Below are 21236 nucleotides of genomic sequence, written 5' to 3'. Positions count from 1 at the left end.
AGGCCCCCCTCATTATAACTACCCAAGAGGGTGGGGTGGCGAGTGAAGCGAACCTAAACATCTGGGAGTTCCTGGGGACGCTGTAAGCCCCCGGGAAAATTTTGAAATTTGAACACTTCTTTGGAGAATTTTGAAGCCATATGCAGTTATATTAAAAATGTAAAAAATATACGGTTCATAGGAAAACCAGGTATTCATGAATTTCAAGGAGTAGCTAGCCCAATGTCTATCACGCTTCTTGCTGAACATAGTTTTACGTGATGGAATAGATTAACATGAATTTTAAAGAATGAAAATAAAAATAATCCAAATGAATAAACAAATAAATAAAATATTGTAATATGTGGAGGCCTCCAGATTGTGGAGGCCCCTGGGCAGCTGCCCACTTTGCCCACTCCTGAATCCGGCCATGACCCTCACCACCACCAACACTCACCACCACTCGTCACCACCACTACCTCACACAACCCACCACCACCACACTCCCGTAACCACCACTTCCTAACTACCTACCGTACCACACTCCTGTGACCACTAGCCACAACTACCTCACACTACCCACCAGTCACCATTATCTCACACTACCCACCAGTCACCATTATCTCACACTACCCACCAGTCACCACTACCCACCAGTCACCACTACCCACCAGTCACCACTACTTCACACTACCCACCAGTCACCACTACCTCACACTACCCACCAGTCACCACTCCCCACCAGTCACCACTACCTCACACTACCCACCAGTCACTACCACCTCACTACCCACCAGTCAACCACCACCTCACACTCACACACACACACCACCAGTCACCACCACCTCCACTACCCACCAATCACCACTACTTCACACTACCCACCAGTCACCACTACACTCACACTACCCACAGTCACCACCACCTCCACCCCACCAGTCACCACTACTTCACACCCCACCAGTCACCACTATCTCACACTACCCACCAGTCACTACCACCTCACACTACCCACCAGTCACCACCACCTCACACCACCAGTCACCACTTACCTACCCACCAGTCACCACTACCACCCACCCACCAGTCACCACCACCTCACACTACCCACCAGCCACCACTACCTCACACCTACCCACCAGTCACCACCACCACACCACCCACCAGCCACACCACCTCACCCCTACCCACCAGCCACCACTACCTCACACTACCCCACCCCCACCCCACCTCACACACTACCCACCCCACCACCACCTCCACCCCACCCCACCCCCACCACCACCTCACACTACCCACCCCCCCACCACTACCCACAACCACCACTACCTCCACCCCACCTCCCTACACCACCCACCCCACCACCACCTCACACTACCCACCCCCACCACACTCATGTGACCATCAACACCCTTATGCTGCACCCTCTACCCTTCCTTCCCCTCCCATGATCGCACACTATTTATTGTAGACATAAGAAATTATTTTCTTTATTTTTTTGATCATATGGTAATCATTTCTTTTATTTTTTGCACATTGTGTGAGCATGTAACAGACTAAAAGAAATTAAATAGAAATACTGTACATATACTGTATCTACTCAAAATTATGAGTTGAAAAATAACAACAATTTACCTCATAGGTTGGCCCAGTAGAAAAGAGCTATATAGCTACTTCACAATATAAATATATATGTTTGTTAATGCAAATTTCCAGGAGGGATAATAATGAGTAAACATTACATAAGCTCTCTGGTCAACATTTACACATAACTTATCCGACAAACATGGGTTGTGAAATATTTTAATGGTCCTCATGGCATTTCTGATTGGTTAGTATTGAATAATAATATCTATTTATTTATAATATAGTGCATTAAGGTAATATTTTGTTATTACAGTACAGTACAGTACATACAGTACTGTTCTGTACATACAGTACTGTATGTGATGAAGGGGATAGAAGCTTATTTAAAAATATTAATTTTAATGTGTTTGCATTGAACAAATATTAATGTATTGTATAGATTTACGAAGTCTGTCCAAAAAGAAATCAAACTTTTAAAAAAACAAATTTATTGCTTTACTTACAACTTAATCAGACCTGTTTCCTTCAAAGTACTCCCCTCCACTGTTGATACACCGCTCCCAACTTTTTTACAGTTCTGGAACGTGTTTTGAGGGATGGTGTGCAGGTCTCATAGCGAATTTTATTCTATCTCTTATCATTTGAAATCGGCGACCTTTCAGGGTGGATTTCAACTTTGGGAACAATAAAAAAGTCCGCAGGGGCCAAATCCAGAGAGTAGGGCTGCTGGGGATGATAGTCGTCTCGTGCTTCACCAAAAAGTCACAGATAAGGAGCAACGCGTGAGCAGGTGCATTGTCATGGTGCAGCATCCAGGTCTTGTTTGTCCACGCCTCAGGCCTCTTCCTTCACTCTGCCTCCCTCAAACACTTCAGGACCTCCAAGTAAAACTCTTTATTGACTGTCTGACCACGTGGAACAAACTCATGATGAACGACGCCCTTCCAATCAAAAAAGACGATCAACATCACCTCCACATTTGAGCGACTCTGACGTCCAGATTTGGGATCATCTTCGGTGGATGTTCTTCCCCTTTTGAAACGCTGTACCACACGTGACATTGCATATGGCTCAAACAATCCTCCCCATAAGCCTGTTGCAACATTTGAAAAGTCTTAAAAGTTTTTCCCAGTTTGAAACAGAATTTCACGCAAACATGTTGCTCTTCAAGAACCTTCATTGTTCAAGTTGCAACAAATTGCCAAGTGCACTAAACACACATTCACTCTAGCACATGTAGCTCGATGACTAATTGACGTGGCGTGATGCGGCTAGTGTTAGACTAAAGGTCAAGGTCACCGCCACACAGAGCTCCCATTGCGAGCACTCTGCGCTGGCTCGTTGGTGCGCTATTTAAAAAGTTTGGTTTCTTTTTGGACAGACCTCGTACATTGTGGCCATCAAAGGCAGTCAGGTTACCGAGCTGTATTCTGTGTGTTAATGGTATATGTGGTATAATTTTCTGCCAAATGAGTGGCATAAGTGTGATAGGTTGGAAGAAGTTAGGCAGGGAGGAAGGGGAGTTAGCAGCAATGTACAGCCATGTACATGCAAACCTTAGCCTGATATAAATGAAAATAGGGAGGTAATAATGCATGTCTGGTTCTTGTGAGTCTTCTACTGTACAGATGTTTGTGTTTGTCATTTGTTTAGGATTAAGGAACCTCCCAAACATTCTCCAAGTCCTTCTACCTTTCACAAACCCTACCAAGAAATCTAGGAAGAACTTAACTTTGGAAACAAAGTTGCAACTGCTTAGACAACTTGAAAGTGGTAAGGGAGCCTCAGTGCTTGGCCATGAGTTTAACATCATTAACATTCTTGGGGTTTTCATAAACATGTATAGTTATGATTTTTTTTAGCACTTCAGGGTCGTCATATACATTACAGTACAGTAATTCATGTGAATTGTAAATTGGTTTCATTATGTGATTTTTATTGCATTCATGCAGTTCTCAAGAGTACCTCATATTCACATAAAGATGCAAGGAGGATAAAGAAGGGGTGCTATAACCTTGGAATTTCTTTATGTATTGTGGGACATGGGGGATGTTACCCCCCAGAAGGTTCCTTCACTCCAAAAAGTTTGAGATTACAGTTTATCGTGGAGGCTGTTGGGGTGATACTTCCCACTGTTTTAAGAATATGGCCAATAATATTTCTTTTTATTATATAAGTTATTAACTTTCAAAGAATTAAATGTTACAGAAATGATCATACACAGTTCAGAGATAGAGAGAAAACACTAAACACTTAGTGAAGTTTAGAGGGAGGTTTTTGTGCTGATCAAACGTGTCACGGTGTAGATGACTTTGAATGGATAATTAAGCACCCTGTGGGAAATAATAAAGGGAGATACTGTAACTAAATATATAAGGAAAACCAGGACACCATGTCTTCAGCTATCCCACACAAGCATGTAAAATGACCGTAAAATGGTGAGAATGATGATGATGTACAGTACAGTAGTACTTGTTTTCCCCCTCTTCTTCTTCTTCTTTCACTATCCCCAGCATGAGATCCTTGCTGCTCTTGTATGATCATGTACTGTGCCATCTACAGTACCGGTACTCTTCAAATATTCCTTCCACTTATTATCTTTCCTTCTTTCCTGTTTTTTGTAATATTCTGCCTTCTTTGTTTTATTCTGTAACTACTTTCCCCTCTCCTTAACTCTTTGGTTGTTTTATTACTCAGTTTTTATTAGCTACTCTTCTCTTCCTTTTTTCTCACAGCATAATCTTCAGGGTTTTATTTTAGTTTTTTTTATTATTCCCATCTTTACTCTTTCTCTCCTCTTCTCTTCCTCCTCTTGGTACATTTTATGCAAGATTTTCTCCATGCCACTTTCATTCTTGCCACTACCTCTTTTTTTTTTTTTTCCATGCATTGCTATTATTTCTTGCTTAATTTATTTAAATATACAATCACCTTACTCAGTTTCACCCTTAATGCTGTCCTCCAAGGGATGCAGGAGCTGAGTGGATATAACACTTGCCTCATGTCGAGACAGTTACTGGTTTGCATACTGTACAGTACTTATCCTCCCAACTGTGGATTAGTACTGTACCTAACTTTTCAATTGAGGAAATAAAGGTGGTTGGTGCAGTGCTGGCCACACTCACCTCTTGTACTATAGAAGGTTTAGTTTACAGTGTGATGTATCTACACTACCTTGAACAGGCTGGCAGGTCTGAGGGACTCACATTCACTAGCCTCACACACCTTGTTTCTATCATCATAGTTAGACAGTGTTATTTTTATTTTACATGACATTACATATTACCTCATCTGACTCATTTGAATATTGAAACAAATTTAGTTGATCCTAGAGGGGAGAGAATTCATTTATGAAGTTTAATTGAAGAGAGCCAGTTTTGTATTGTATATATTGTATCATAAGAATGTGTGAGAAACTTGTGGTGACTGGGAGAATGACAGCTATCACAATTAAGGAACTAAAATGTTTCTTTCAAGAATTCGCTGAAAAGGCATCACATGCACGTCTTGAGTGAAAAGTAAATAATGAATGTGCTTGAGAATAACATTTCTGTGTCTGTCCAAGTTACTTTGAAAAATGAGAAGTTGAGTAGGTTTTTAACATAAGTGAAGTAATGTATTTATATTTAGCTTTAGTTTATGTGCTTCAGATAGTACATTTCTTGGTATTGTTTCTGATAAACGTAATGTGGAATTTTTTTTTTATTTTTCTTGTGAAAAGAATTTAAGGTTACTTTCCCTCACAGGTGGAGTCAAAGACAGATCATCTGAAACAAGATGGAAGAACAACTAGTGGCAAGAATCATCAGTGTCCTTATTGTAAATACTCTACAAATCATAAGATCGGCTTATCAAAGCATATACGTATTCACACTGGAGAGAAGCCATATGCATGCCCACACTGCCCTGCAGCATTTTCTCAAAAAGGAAATTTAAAGGCACATATACGTACTCATACTGGGGAGAAACCATTTGCTTGTACAGACTGTCCCTACCGAGCTACTCAGAAAAGCACTCTAGTTAATCATGTTTTAAGTATTCATAAGAAATGTATTTAATGCATGTACATTAACTTGAAGAAACGTAGAATAGATTTAATTTTATGTTAGTGCTACAAAAAGAATTTTATTTAAGAAAACTGAACACTTGTGTATTTCACAAACTGCAAAATGTAGTTGTGTGTTTACCAAAATTTGAAGTATATCAAGTGGAAGCAAATAATAAACCTCTGCAGACTGAATATTACCTTAAATATCTATGAGTGATGCACCAAATGAGTACTGTACTGTAAAATTTGACATATTAGTCATGATAACTTATGGTGTGATCACTCTGTCTCACTGTGTATAGAATTCTCAACATTAAGGATGATGAGATTATGACTCCACCCTGCCCTCACCTAACTCTACCTTAACCCTCATTTCTCTCATCCTCACCTTAACCATCTTCTACCTCAGATCCTATTTCCTCTTCTTTAACCGCTCTTCCCATCATCACTTTAGCCTCCTTCATCTTCTCATCTCCCCTACCTCACTTTTTTCTCCCAGCTTTACTTCATCTGCATGGTTTTCAACAACATGGTAGCTCAGGCACCTATATTGAGCCTCAGATATATTTTTGGTCCCTCTTTTAATCAAAAGTTATTGCCCCTTATCAAAATTACTGTGAGCCAAAGTATACAATGACTTAATAATTGCTTTGGATACATTAAGGTAATAAACACTGAAAAGTCTCTAATCTTTTGTTTAAGATATTACATTGCATTTCTTTAGAAGTACTGTACACTACTACCATGATTAGCTATTCTGTTGCAATATGCTATTTACAAGAAAATATCAACAATAATACACTTTTTTTTCAATATTTTGCACTTTAGACTACAGTAATTTAGGAGACAGTGCAACCTTAATAATTTAGAACTCAAAACTTTGGTTCCTACTGTTATCCTTAAAATTTACTCAATAATGCTGTTATTTCAGAGGTCCAAAAAATCCTCAGAAATCAATAAAGGAGCAAAGGGGCTCAGAGGTACAATACTGTAGTGAGTATACAGGTACTGTAGTTCACAGAATCACCAATCACATCTGGGAGCTTTTGATTTCTGCCTCCCAGCTGCCATCTTAGATATTTTAATGTGCCCAGTTAATTTTGATTTAATGGCAGTGATTTATTTATTTTTCGCATATGTTTTATTTCCTTTATGATATCTAACAAGAGATCAATGCGTTGTAAACAATATGGGTGTTCTCAAGGCTGAATACAAAGGTTTGAATATAGCATGGCAGTCATCCTACAAAGACTAGTGGTGAACTGATGTTGGCTGATAATGAGGCTGCTGAAAAGTACATTACCTTATTTTTTAAGTTAATGAAGGACACAAAACTTATCACTGAACATATTTATTATGCAGATGAGACTGGTGTTGTTTTGGAGGTGGTATATAGTGTCAAAAAGTTTAAGAAGTTTACTGTTCTATTGTGTGCAAATGCTGCTGGCATGCATAAATATAAGCTGCTATTTAGAGGGAAGAATGCTAGGATTCATTCTCAGCAAAACTTGAAAATTATGCCTGCACTTTATAAGGCTAATACAGTAAACGAACATGGATCTCCCAAGAAATAACTACTGACTGCTGTACCCATAATTTTGTACCTAAGGTTGATGCACAATGTTGCAAGATGGAGCTGTCAGAGGACTGTAAAATTGACTTACTTTTTAATAACTACTCAGCTCACCCTCCTGTAGAGCAGATGGATGCCAACTACAGTATGTGTCTACCATTAATGCAGCTCTTGCATTTTATTATGTTTTTATTCACAAGTCTGGAAGGGGTTTGGTCATAAGCTTTTCCAGTTCTTGAGGCTGTACTCTACTGTATTTTGCATTGAAGGTGACACAAAAATATGCATGTTTAGATAATCAGTAACTAAAAAACATTTATTAAAGAAGATATACCTCATACTAGACCACATATACACAGGTGAAATTTAGAACATGCCGGTACAACATTAATTTTTTGTCATTTGCAGTGTACAGTATACAACTATTTAGAAAGTCATTCACAACTTGATACATCACAGTTGTTACAGGAAGCTAACTTTGTGAGCCACCAAGCATGTATCAAATTACAGCACAGTACTGTATACTACTTGTCTTAAGATTTTGTATTTATAATTACTGTTTATATCGTACATACATGCAGTTGTAAACTATTCCAGATGGCTAACAGAGGATGAGGGAGACAACTCTTGCCTTTTTTTTAAATTCACTATTGTGCAGTAAGTTAGTCACAAGCATTGTAATACAGAGATTCTGCTGCTACTGTTATTCATTTAATCATTTAGCATCTATATAAAGAATATTTGTAAAGTAAATACCTATAAAATGTAACTTTAGTATTACAGACTGTTGAATCGTCTTTTATGATATTCTTTTTTAAATAAATATAAATAATTTTTCAGGATTTTAACCCAGATCGGCAAGATTACTTGTTCCCCACTAAGACACTGTTCTTCACCTGCCTGCTATTTCTCTATAGATTTTGTATTGTTAAAAACCCAGATCTCTTCACTTTCACCTCATCTCCCTGGTCTATTCTTGTAAAACCTCAGGTGTAGTGAAAAATTAGGTTAAAGAAAAGTTCTTTCTGTAAAGTGTAAATAATTTTAACTGTATGGTCAGAGTGATATACGTAGTAATAATTTTGGCTGCTCAGGTTATGTCAAGTCAATTTTTTTCCAGTCAGATGGTCAAGGCTTGATGAGATCTACATTGATTTAGAAAATTCTTTGAAGTTGAAACTACAGTATTGACTAGGAAAGTACAGTACTAATAAGTAGCCTTAGGTAAGGAAAATGATAAAATAGAAGTTACTGTATATCAAATCCAAGATGTAGAGTATTAAAATAATGGCAATAATAAAGGAAGCAGAGATAAAGACATCTTCACATCCTGAGACCTTCATGTTTAATGGGTCAAGGTCAGTGGACTAAATGAGAGGTTAAGCAAGTGAATCTAAGCCTTTGGCCTGATACTACGTTCAATTTATTTTGTGAAACTCATCTGTGTTTTGTAATTGCAGTACAGTGGTCCCTCGGTTAACGAGCACAATCAGTTCTAGAAGGTTGCTCGTTAACCGAAACCATTGTTTCAATGGGTTTTTGGGTAATTGGTTCCAGCTCACCGAAAATTGCCTAAATTCAACAAAAAAGGTAGAAAAGTACACTTACTTTGAGGTGTGTATGTAGAAGGCTCCTGGATGATGATGATGGGAATTAGAATGGGGGTGGAGGAGAAGGGAGAAGAGAAGGCATTGGGGTGGAAGAGAAATCACCCCATGGTGCCATTTCACCCATGAAATTTTAGTTCTCTTGGTGCAATTCAAGATTATTTTCTTTAAATCAACACTGCACTGCATTATATATTGTCAATATGTAAAATAAATTTCAAAATGACCAATAATTTGCTTGCAAAAACAGAAAAAAAGCGTTTAGTTGAAGAGAGTCTCAAGCAAGATGTTACCTCCACTGAAAAGACACAAAGACTGACGCCTGTATGGTGTGTTGAGAGGCTGGATGGCACGCATAAAACTAGTTTCATTACCTTCAATTATGTTCAATAATTGTTAAAATGAGTAAAAAATTTAATATTAAACTTTTAAAATTATTAAATAGTATAAACTTCTTGATATTTACTAAAATGGTAAGGAATTTAAGCCCTAGAACCGATTACTGTATTGGCGAACTAATACTATAGCTGGTGGACCGCCAAATGCAAGCGAAATCATGTTCAGGTTGGCTCGTAAGAAACTCGTTAATCGAGGGATTGGTCGTTAACCGAAGTTAAGAATCTTATGGAAGGTAACTCGTTAACCGAAATCTCGTTAACCGAGGCGCTCGTTAACCGAGGGACCACTGTACTGTAGTAGGTTTATTGTAATATTGAAGACAAATATAAGGTTCCTTGTATTTTATATAGTTTCCTTTAAACCTTTCTTCTTGTTAATTAAGTGAAATTATCTATGTACTTCAAAGGAAAAATATTATAAGAGTAAGATCAAAGTTTTTAAGTTCTGTCTGGTGGTTCAAAATTAATATATACAGTACTGTATTCTTAATTCTGTTTTGCTCTCTTTTTTTTTGCCTATTTTTCATTCATCTGGCTGCCTGTGATCATTTTGTCTACTTCATTATTCTTCTAGTGATCCAGATATTTTGATGAAGTTCACATGAATCTCTGTGTCACTAATTAAAGTACCTGTGTTCATGATGCATTGTCAGGTTGATGATGTGGTCAGTGAGGGCACACTCATCATTAGTGTTGTTCATATGGCAGACATAATTCATGAGGATGTTAAGAGAGTTGGTTTTAAGTACACTGCCTTGATTTTTGCCTAGATCAAGGGTTTGACAGTTGAGTAGTGGCCCTGGGGATGAACTTACGCCTGTTGCCTGTCGATAAGAAGCAGTTTACAATCCACACAAGGAATTTGCACTTCACATCCATGTGAGACCCTCGAGCATCATGTGACCATTGGCCTTGTCAATCACACACTGAAGATAAACCAAGTGGGTGGTTTGAGTTGCAGCATTTACTAGATAGTGGACAGAGTACTTTCTGGGACAAAAATTATACTGGTCAGGATGCAAATGATAGTCAACCATTTAGTTAAGGTGATGGCAAATCATGTTTTTTACCATCTTTGAGAAGATGTGGGATACAGTATTGGGTACTGGGATGGTGGTGGTAATTTTCCATGCATGAGGCAGCTGTTGAGTAGCTAAAGAAAGGTTCACCAGGAGTGGCAATACAAGCCTTTAAAAAATTATGTATAATAGATATCCAGGTATCCCTAGTTTAATGATGGGGTTGTGTTCCTGAAAATCTAATGATAGGCATAATTACAGTATCACTAAATGAGGGATAAGAGCAAAGCACAGGGGGCATACAACAGGTTCAAACGGCAGAGTGGTAAACACTGAGTACACTTTCCTGAATAATAATAATAACAAGTTTGTGATAAATGGTTTTGAAGTTTAATGATTGATTTCTTAACACCAGACTTCTATATAACTGTTATGGTACAGAATTAAACCATTAATTGAGCAAAAGGTGAGACTAATTCAAACAAATTTCAAATTGCATATGTCAAAAATGAAAAAAAATTGCTGTGATAAACAATAAAATTGGTATATAGTATATCATAAAATACAATAAGTAGCTCATATTTTATGTACGTACAAAAAATAGCTTATTCAACATTCAAACCGTCCTCTGGGCGACACGACATAGTTCAGCCGGGCAGTCACACCAGCTAACTCTGAGATAATAATCATAAATAATATTACTTAATGTTTTTTTTAAAAGTTCATCTGCCCGAAGGCTAAAAATATACATTAGACAAAAGTGGCTTGTTACATACAAAGACATGGGGTAGTTGGTCGTTTAACAAAAGCTTTCATAACTAAATGGAGAAAGAACATGAATTGAACATACAGTACAATTTATTATAGTTGGCAGTTGATGGCCCGGGCTGGTCTCTTGCCATACTGTGTGAGATCACAAGGGCCACGTGGTGCAGTGACTCGCCCTCGGGTGTTGACATGAAGGACCTCACGTGGTCATGGAGACACCGTGTGGTGTGGTGTCAGAGTACCTCACTCTCTGCTAGGTGGTGTTGTGTTATCTTATGGTTGTTCCCAGGGTGGACCTACTAACACTGCCTGGCCAGAAGATGGTGGATGGTTCCCAGGGGTGTTTATCTCAGTGGTAGGTCACTGCTCTCGCTGGTACTGTCTAGTGCCGAATTCACTGGCTTGAACACTGTTCATCACTGATCCCACTTCTTTCCGAAATGAAATTGTCACTTTTGACGGAATCATGTTGATATCCCGGTGGTGAGGATGAGTCGAGGAGAGGGACTTGAGGAATGGTCTAAACATTCTCCTGGGGCAACTGCCACAGCAGTAGCGGGTGCCCGATAGGTCTTGACCCAATGGTGATCAAGGATGTAGTGTGTGTGTGTGCGTTGTCATATCAGGGTAGGGAATGTGGGTGGGTGGCAAGTCGGTGACACAGTAACAGTCAATTGCCTCCTTCAGTCCATGCATACGTTCACTTCCTACACATACACAACCTTGCTCTTTATTTATCTTATTTTGTAGTTTTATATGTATTAATTTTTTCTTTATTTGTAAGCTACATTAGAGTATTGTAATGATTTTCCACAACCTTATAGTTTAATTACACCCAAGCCCCGGATTACGAACGAGTTCCGTTCCTACAGACGTTCTTAAGTCGAAAATGTACGTAAGTCGAACCACGTACCTTATGTGCATACTGTACTTGCAGAACAATGTTTTAATACCTAAGCCCTTTTAATACATTAGAATCACATAATTTAAGAGAAAGGAAGAAATAGAATGACAAAATACAGTAAATGGAAGAAAAAAAGTCACCAGGTAAATAAAATACTGTAAATTTAAAGTTTAATCTCATTCATATCGGTGGATGTTCGTAAGTCGGACGTTCGTAACCCAGGGACTGCCTGTACTGTACATGTAACAGTGGCAACATGCCATGTCACAGGTCCACCTAATCCCTAGTTTTTCCCCTACCCAGTGAGTCAAGTTATCACTTGACTTAATTTTGACCAAATGTTAAATGAGAAAGGCTGTCAAATTTTCTTTATCAAACCCATTTAGCATTAAGTGAATTAACACTAAACAAGGGATACCTGTGTACTGAACTGTATTAGTGTAACATGAAACTACAGGATACTGTATGTGTTGTACAGGTACAAAAATTGTGTAACCTGTTGCTGCCCCCCTTCCCTCCCACAGCTTTCCTCCCTTATCTCAGAGCAAACTGAGGAAGTTGCCAGACACCACAACCGTGACTACCCATCCCACTACACTCCACCTCACAAGTGTTGTTCATAGAAACACACACTCCACTTTTTCTCACTACAGTACAGTATTGTTCATACAAATACACTCAAGTCTATCTCATACTTCTGACCTCCCTTGTCTGTTTACTGAGCCATGAATATAGTAGAGTCGGTAGTCAGTCCAGGTTGTGGTACTTTTAAGGGTTTCTGAATTATCTGGTTCACAGCGTATTTTTTTTACTCCGCTGGGAACACTTCAAAGATTGCTGTGGTTATATTGTTCTAAATATGAAAATTTACTCTTAAAAGATATTATCATGAGCATAGCAAGCACCGACAGGAAAGAAAACCCAGCAAATGCAATGTTTTCAGGATAGGAGGAAGCATGTTGGCTATGACTGTAAAATGTTCTTTACCACACAAGGTCTGCCCATCCATTGCTTATTACGTAATCTTTACCTTTTGTTTTTCAGAAGGATATGCTTATTATAATATTGAAAAAAAACTATATTCGTTCAAGTTGATTTTTGGGTAATACTACTGTATTGTATATATAGGAATTTGGATCATGACCCCATATTCTAGATATTTATACTGTGCTGTGATTAACTGACAGTGTGTGGTATTTTACAGTGTGCATTATTTACGATGTATGGTATTTACGGTCCTCAGGGTTTGATAAGAAATTATTACGGGGGTTCCTCGTTATAAGTGGTTAATAGGGGCCAGACGAAAGCCACTGATAATGAATCCACTTATCAAGGGGAAATAATTCCCATAAGAATTAAAAGAAATAGGGTCTAAATCAGGACCATCACATTCTAAATGACACTCCCAAAGTTTAATTTGGTACCATAGAAACATTTGTTAAACATTTACTTACACATTATTTTATGAAATTATTTACCTTTACAACTTATTTAAGCAACTTAAAGTCGTTTAGGGTCGGTGTGTTGATGCGGTGCAAGCTATCTAACCACGCACTCACACACTCAGTTCAGTAAAAGTGCTCAAAGTGGTTCATTGAGACATGCTCACCACTTTTCTTATGACGTGTAACTTCTAATTTCACGTCCATCCCATAGCTACTGCGTTTCCTTTTAGCCACTACACTACCTTGCTTCGGCTTGGAGCTGATGGCTACAAAAACAGTCCACCAATGTCACCAAAGATACAACAAAGTTGATAATTATAATTGTTGGAGCACTTCAAAATAATACCTGCGGACACAGACGACTGGTACTGAGCATGCATAGTGTGGGTGAGAAGGATGACCTTTAAGAGAATGGGAGGCCGTGGGAATTTCAATCGCTCAAACATTTGTGCTTCCAAAGATTGACGAATTTCATCCTAAGAATCCTCTTAACTGCGGGGACGTCTTACGTGGATGTCCGCAATTATTTGAGCATTTAAGTGTGAAACCACTTAAATTGAAAACACTTATAACGAGGACCCCTTGGACTGTGACATGAAGCCGAGAAAATTAATGTAAGGTAAAGTGGAAATTATTTGTAATACAGTCCTGGTACAGTATCACCATCACCTTAAAATTAGAATGTGAAATTATACTGTTGTTGTATGAACTGAGAAATAAGTAAAGATTCTTGAAACATGAGAATTCCTGTAATGGAGGTGAATTATATTCGAAAAAATTGTGTGTGTGTGTGTGTGTGTGTGTGTGTAAGAAAACAAATATTTAGAATGAGGTTCACAGAATCTGATTCTCAAGAAAATTAGATTAAAGTTTTATGGTTTAATCTTCCTTTTACTCCAGAATTTTTTTAGGTACAGTACTGTACTGTATTGTACAGTATATTCTATGGTACATAAATTTTCAATTTTCTTGTAATGGGAATTTAAGGCTACTTTTCCTCACAGGTGGAGTCAAACATGAATCATCAGAACTCAGATGGAAGAGCAACTAGCTGCAAAACTCATCAGTGTCCATATTGTACATATTCCACGAACCAAAAACTGAACCTACCAAAGCATATACGTATTCACACAGGAGAAAAACCCTTTCAATGCCCACACTGCCCTGCTGCCTTTGCCCAGAAAGGAAATCTAAAGTCTCATATACGTACTCATACTGGAGAGAAACCATTTGCTTGTGACAAGTGTCCCTATCGTGCTACTCAAAAAAGTGCTCTTGCTAGCCATGTCTTGAGCATTCATAAAATATTTGACTAGTTCACATGATAAGTGGAAATTAGAAAAATAGAACAAATGAAATGACTCAAAGTCATTCAATTACAGGCAATGACCATTATACAATGGATCAATATGTGCTCGATTAGTTTTACGATGTAAGAAAATTAATACCATTTACCACTATGCAATGACTATAGATCAGTTTTACAATGGTCGCTACCCAAATGCTTTTCCTTCATTGTTACTGCTATGAAAAATGGATGTGCAATAACTCACAGTATTCCGAGATATCATGAGGCAATGTCGGAATGGCGAAACACATGTGACCCATGTGGGAGGCTCTGCTCATCCTTGGTGATTGCCAGGCTAAGCAGTTGAACATGTCACATTGCCCAGATGATGGTTTGCATATGGAGGAAGCTATACTTTGTACAGTGGAGTCTGCATTTATGCGGCTTTTGTTTACGCGTTTGGTCATTTACGCGGTGCCTTGCCAGAATGAAATGCTTTAATTACGCTGTAAATTTGGTCATTTACGCGGGTGAAGTATAATTTGTTTTCTGTATTTACTGTAGATATTAGTTTTAGCTCATAAAATTCTTATAAATTACCCTGCCAGAATATAATTTATATTGCTGGAATTCTTTTAAGATTGTGATTATTTTAAATATAAACATCATGGAATGTGCATTAGACATACAAATTTTAGATCTAATGTAAGAATTTTATCTTTTGTGCAAATTATATGACGTTTATATTCAAATTATTCGCTGTCTTGCAAGGAATCCAGCAATGTCAATTATATTATCCTAAACATAGTCTGAGGTACGTATTATTTATTACTAAAACTAAAAACCTAGTGTTCTCATCCAAACATTTCTCAGGGAGGGAGCAACCAGTGAGCGTGGGAAGAGCGGGTGGAGGGGGCGGCAGTTGAGTCCATTATTTGAATGGACATTAACCAGCGACTGTATTTCTCTTAAATATTAATTGTGTGTGCATACCATCATAAAATTAAGATGTTATTTTTACTACAACGTACTATTGTGTCGGAAAAACTGTAGTTTGGGGGTCGGCCCAGTCTCTATTTCAATTAATCCCATATGTTCTGTTATTTCGTTTACGCGTTTCTCGTTTTATGCGGACCTCCACGGGTTCAATTGACCACGTAAATGAAGACTATACTTTATATACTTCAAAGTAAAAATATTATAAGAGTAAGATCAAAGTTTTTAAGTTCCGTCTGGGGGTTCAAAATTAATATATACAGTACTGTATTCTTAATTCTGTTTTGCTCTCTCTTTTTTTTGGGCCTAATTTTCATTCATCTGGCTGCCTGTGATCTATTTGTCTACTTCATTATTCTTCTAGTAATCCAGATATTTTGATGAAGTTCACATGAATCTCTGTGTCACTAATTAAAGTACCTGTGTTCATGATGCATTGTCAGGTTGATGATGTGGTCAGTGAGGGCACACTCATCATTAGTGTTGTTCATATGGCAGACATAGTTCATGAGGATGTTAAGAGAGTTGGTTTTAAGTACACCGCCTTGATTTTTGCCTAGATCAAGGGTTTGACAGTTGAGTAGTGGCCCTGGGGATGAACTTACGCCTGTTGCCTGTCGATAAGAAGCAGTTTACAATCCACACAAGGAATTTGCACTTCACATCCATGTGAGACCCTCGAGCATCATGTGACCATTGGCCTTGTCAATCACACACTGAAGATAAACCAAGTGGGTGGTTTGAGTTGCAGCATTTGCTAGATAGTGGACAGAGTACTTTCTGGGAAAAAAATTATACGTACTGGTCAGAATGCAAATGAGAGTCAACCATTTAGTTATGGTGATTGCAAATCATGTTTTTCACCATCTTTGAGAAGATGTGGGATACAGTATTGGGTACTGGGATGGTGGTGGTAATTTTCCATGCATGAGGCAGCTGTTGAGTAGCTAAAGAAAGGTTCACCAGGAGTGGCAATACAAGCCTTTAAAAAATTATGTATAATAGATATCCAGGTATCCCTAGTTTAATGATGGGGTTGTGTTCCTGAAAATCTAATAATAAGCATAATTACAGTATCACTAAATGAGGGATAAGAGCAAAGCACAGGGGGCATACAACAGGTTCAAACGGCAGAGTGGTAAACACTGAGTACACTTTCCTGAATAATAATAATAACAAGTTTGTGATAAATGGTTTTGAAGTTTAATGATTGATTTCTTAACACCAGACTTCTATATAACTGTTATGGTACAGAATTAAACAATTTATTGAGCAAAAGGTGAGCCTAATTCAAACAAATTTCAAATTGCATATGTCAAAAATGAAAAAAAATTGCTGTGATAAACAATAAAATTGGTATGTAGTATATCATAAAATACAATAAGTAGCTCATATTTTATGTACGTACAAAAAATAGCTTATTCAACATTCAAACCGTCCTCTGGGCGACACGACATAGTTCAGCCGGGCAGTCACACCAGCTAACTCTGAGATAATAATAATAAATAATATTAATTAAGGTTTTTTTAAAAGTTCATCTGCCCGAAGGCTAAAAATATACATTAGACAAAAATGGCTTGTTACATACAAAGACATGGGGTAGTTGGGTCGTTTAACAAAAGCTTTCATAACTAAATGAAGAAAGAACGTGAATTGAACATACAGTACAATTTATTATAGTTGGCAGTTGATGGCCCGGGCTGGTCTCTTGCCATACTGTGTGAGATCACAAGGGCCACGTGGTGCAGTGACTCGCCCTCGGGTGTTGACATGAATGACCTCACGTGGTCATGGAGACACCGTGTGGTGTGGTGTCAGAGTACCTCAATCTCTGCTAGGTGGTGTTGTGTTATCTTATGGTTGTTCCCAGGGTGGACCTACTAACACTGCCTGACCAGAAGATGGTGGATGGTTCCCAGGGGTGTTTATCTCAGTGGTAGGTCACTGCTCTCGCTGGTACTGTCTAGTGCCGAATTCACTGGCTTGAACGCTGTTCATCACTGATCCCACTTCTTTCCGAAATGAAATTGTCACTTTTGACGGAATCATGTTGATATCCCGGTGGTGAGGATGAGTCGCGGAGAGGGACTTGAGGAATGGTCCAAACATTCTCCTGGGACAACTGCCACAGCAGTAGCGGGTGCCCGATAGGTCTTGACCCTATGGTGATCAAGGATGTAGTGTGTGTGTGTGTGTTGTCATATCAGGGTAGGGAATGTGGGTGGGTGGCAAGTCGGTGACACAGTAACAGTCAATTGCCTCCTTCAGTCCATGCATACGTTCACTTCCTACACATACACAACCTTGCTCTTTATTCATCTTATTTTGTAGTTTTATACGTATTAAATTTTTCTTCATTTGTAAGCTACATTAGAGTATTGTAATGATTTTCCACAACTTTATAGTTTAATTACACCCAAGCCCCGGATTACGAACGAGTTCCATTCCTACAGACGTTCTTAAGTCGAAAATGTACGTAAGTCGAACCACGTACCTTATGTGCATACTGTACTTACAGAACAATGTTTAAATACCTAAGCCCTTTTAATACATTAGAATCACATAATTTAAGAGAAAGGAAGAAATAGAATGACAAAATACAGTAAATGGAAGAAAAAAAGTCACCAGGTAAATAAAATACTGTAAATTTAAAGTTTAATCTCATTCATATCGGTGGATGTTCGTAAGTCGGACGTTCGTAACCCAGGGACTGCCTGTACTGTACATGTAACAGTGGCAACATGCCATGTCACAGGTCCACCTAATCCCTAGTTTTTCCCCTACCCAGTGAGTCAAGTTATCACTTGACTTAATTTTGACCAAATGTTAAATGAGAAAGCCTGTCAAATTTTCTTTATCAAACTCATTTAGCATTAAGTGAATTAACACTAAACAAGGGATACCTGTGTACTGAACTGTATTAGTGTAACATGAAACTACAGGATACTGTATGTGTTGTACAGGTACAAAAATTGTGTAACCTGTTGCTGCCCCCCTTCCCTCCCACAGCTTTCCTCCCTTATCTCAGAGCAAACTGAGGAAGTTGCCAGACACCACAACCGTGACTACCCATCCCACTACACTCCACCTCACAAGTGTTGTTCATAGAAACACACACTCCACTTTTTCTCACTACAGTACAGTATTGTTCATACAAATACACTCAAGTCTATCTCATACTTCTGACCTCCCTTGTCTGCTTACTGAGCCATGAATATAGTAGAGTCGGTAGTCAGTCCAGGTTGTGGTACTTTTAAGGGTTTCTGAATTATCTGGTTCACAGAGTATTTTTTTTACTCTGGTAGGAACACTTCAAAGATTGCTGTGGTTACATTGTTCTAAATATGAAAATTTACTCACAAAAAATATTATCGTGAGCATAACAAGCCCAGACAGAAAAGAAACCCAGCAAATGCAATGTTTTAAGGTTAGGAGGAAGCATGTTGGCTATGACTGTAAAATGTTCTTTACCACACAAGGTCTGCCCATCCATTGTTTATTACGTAATCTTTACCTTTTGTGTTTCAGAAGGATTTGCTTATTATAATATTGAAAAAAAAAATACAGTCATACCCCGATTTACGGATTTACGCGGGCAATTGAACCCACAGGGCACTGCGGAAAGTGAAAACCGTGTAAAGTGAACAACAGAACATATGGGATTAATTCCAATAGAGACTGGCCTGATCCCCAAACTCCAACTCCACTTTTTCGGACACAATACCTTTGTTGTAGTAAAAATAACATCTAAATTTTGTGATGGTATGCTCACACAATTAATATTTAAGAGAAATACAGTCGCCAGGTTAACGTCCATTCAAATAATGGACTCAAATCCCTCCCCCCTTTCTTCCCAGCTCACTAGCTCCTACCTCTCTGAGAAATGTTTGGGTGAAAACACTAGATTTTAACGTTTAGGAATAAATAATACCTCAGACTAAAGTTAGGATAATATAATTGACATTTCTGGATTCCTTGCAGGTCAGGGAATATTTTGAATGTAAACTTCATATATTTTGCACAAAAGATAAAATATTTGCTTTGTGTAAACCAAATTATTACATTAGATCTAAAATTTGTATGTCTAATGCAAAATCCATGATGTTTATATTCAAAATGATCATCATATTGTAATAATTCCAGCAATGTAAATTATATTCTGGCCGAGTAATCTGTATGAATTTTGTGAGCTAAATAAAAAAAAAAAAATTATACATCACCGCGTATATGAGTAGATGCACCGCGGAAAGTGAAAGGAAAGTGAAAGTCCGGTTCTGGCAAGGTACCGAGAAATTGTGGGAAGTGAAACCCGAAACCGTGTAAAGCGGGTAATACCGTATTCGTTCAAGTTGATTTTTAGGTAATACTACTGTATATATAGGAATTTGGATCATGACCCCATATTCTAGATATATATACTGTGCTGTGATTAACTGACAGTGTGTGGTATTTTACAGTGTGCATTATTTACGATGTATGGTATTTACGGTCCTCAGGGTTTGATAAGAAATTATTACGGGGGTTCCTCGTTATAAGTGGTTAATAGTGGCCAGACAAAAGCCACTGATAATGAATCCACTTATCAAGGGGAAATAATTCCCATAAGAATTAAAAGAAATAGGGTCTAAATCAGGACCATCACATTCTAAATGACACTCCCAAAGTTTAATTTGGTACCATAGAAACATTTGTTAAACATTTACTTACACATTATTTTATGAAATTATTTACCTTTACAACTTATTTAAGCAACTTAAAGTCGTTTAGGGTCGGTGTGTTGATGCGGTTGCAAGCTATCTAACCACGCACTCACACACTCAGTTCAGTAAAAGTGCTCAAAGTGGTTCATTGAGACATGCTCACCACTTTTCTTATGACGTGTAACTTCTAATTTCACGTCCATCCCATAGCTACTACGCTTCCTTTTAGCCACTACACTATCCTTGCTTCGGCTTGGAGCTGATGGCTACAAAACAGTCCACCAATGTCACCAAAGATACAACAAAGTTGATAATTATAATTGTTGGAGCACTTCAAAATAATACCTGCGGACACAGACGACTGGCACTGAGCATGCATAGTGTGGGTGAGAAGGATGACCTTTAAGAGAATGGGAGGCCGGTGGGAATTTCAATCGCTCAAACATTTGTGCTTCCAAATGTTGGCGAATTTCATCCTAAGAATCCTCTTAACTGCGGGGACTTTTTACGTGGATGTCTGCAACTATTTGAGAACTTAAGTGTGAAACCTCTTACAACGAGGACCCGTTGTACTGTGACATGAAGCCGAGAAAATTAATGTAAGGACTAAAGTTAAAGTGGAAATTATTTGTATTACAGTCCTGGTACAGTATCACCATCACCTTAAAATGAGAATGTGAAGTTATACTGTTGTCTTGTTGTTGTTGTATGTACTGAGAAATAAGTAAAGATTCTTGAAACATGAGAATTCCTGTAATGGAGTTGAATTATATTGGAAAGAACTTTGTGTGTGTGTGTGTGTGTGTGTGTGTGTGTGTGTGTGTGTATGCGCAAGAAAAAAGATATTTAGAACGAGGTTCATAGAATCTGTTTCTCAAGAAAATTAGATTAAAGTTTTATGGTTTAATCTTCCTTTTACTCTAG

General features: G+C 38.1%; 1 protein-coding gene across 2 annotated transcripts in view; it reads left to right on the top strand.

The window, feature by feature from the left end:
* LOC121873815 (zinc finger and BTB domain-containing protein 17-like) overlaps nucleotides 1–15062 on the top strand; it is a 97750-nt gene extending 82688 nt beyond the window's left edge. Inside the window, exon 6 of one of the 2 annotated variants that reach the window (XM_042377534.1) lies at nucleotides 14333–15062. In XM_042377534.1, the coding sequence (XP_042233468.1) occupies nucleotides 14333–14644 (312 nt within the window). In that variant the 3' untranslated portion in view covers nucleotides 14645–15062. Of the gene's footprint in view, nucleotides 1–5312; nucleotides 8744–14332 lie in introns of those variants that run through there. The other variant, XM_042377533.1, reaches the window with a different exon arrangement.
* The last annotated feature ends 6174 nt before the right edge of the window (nucleotides 15063–21236 follow it).

This window comes from Homarus americanus, unplaced genomic scaffold (assembly GCF_018991925.1).
Source record: "Homarus americanus isolate GMGI-L3 unplaced genomic scaffold, GMGI_Hamer_2.0 scaffold25827, whole genome shotgun sequence".
Classification (NCBI taxonomy): domain Eukaryota; kingdom Metazoa; phylum Arthropoda; class Malacostraca; order Decapoda; family Nephropidae; genus Homarus; species Homarus americanus.
The sequence above is the reverse complement of the archived record's forward strand: the minus strand, read 5'-3'. Positions and strand labels throughout refer to the sequence as shown.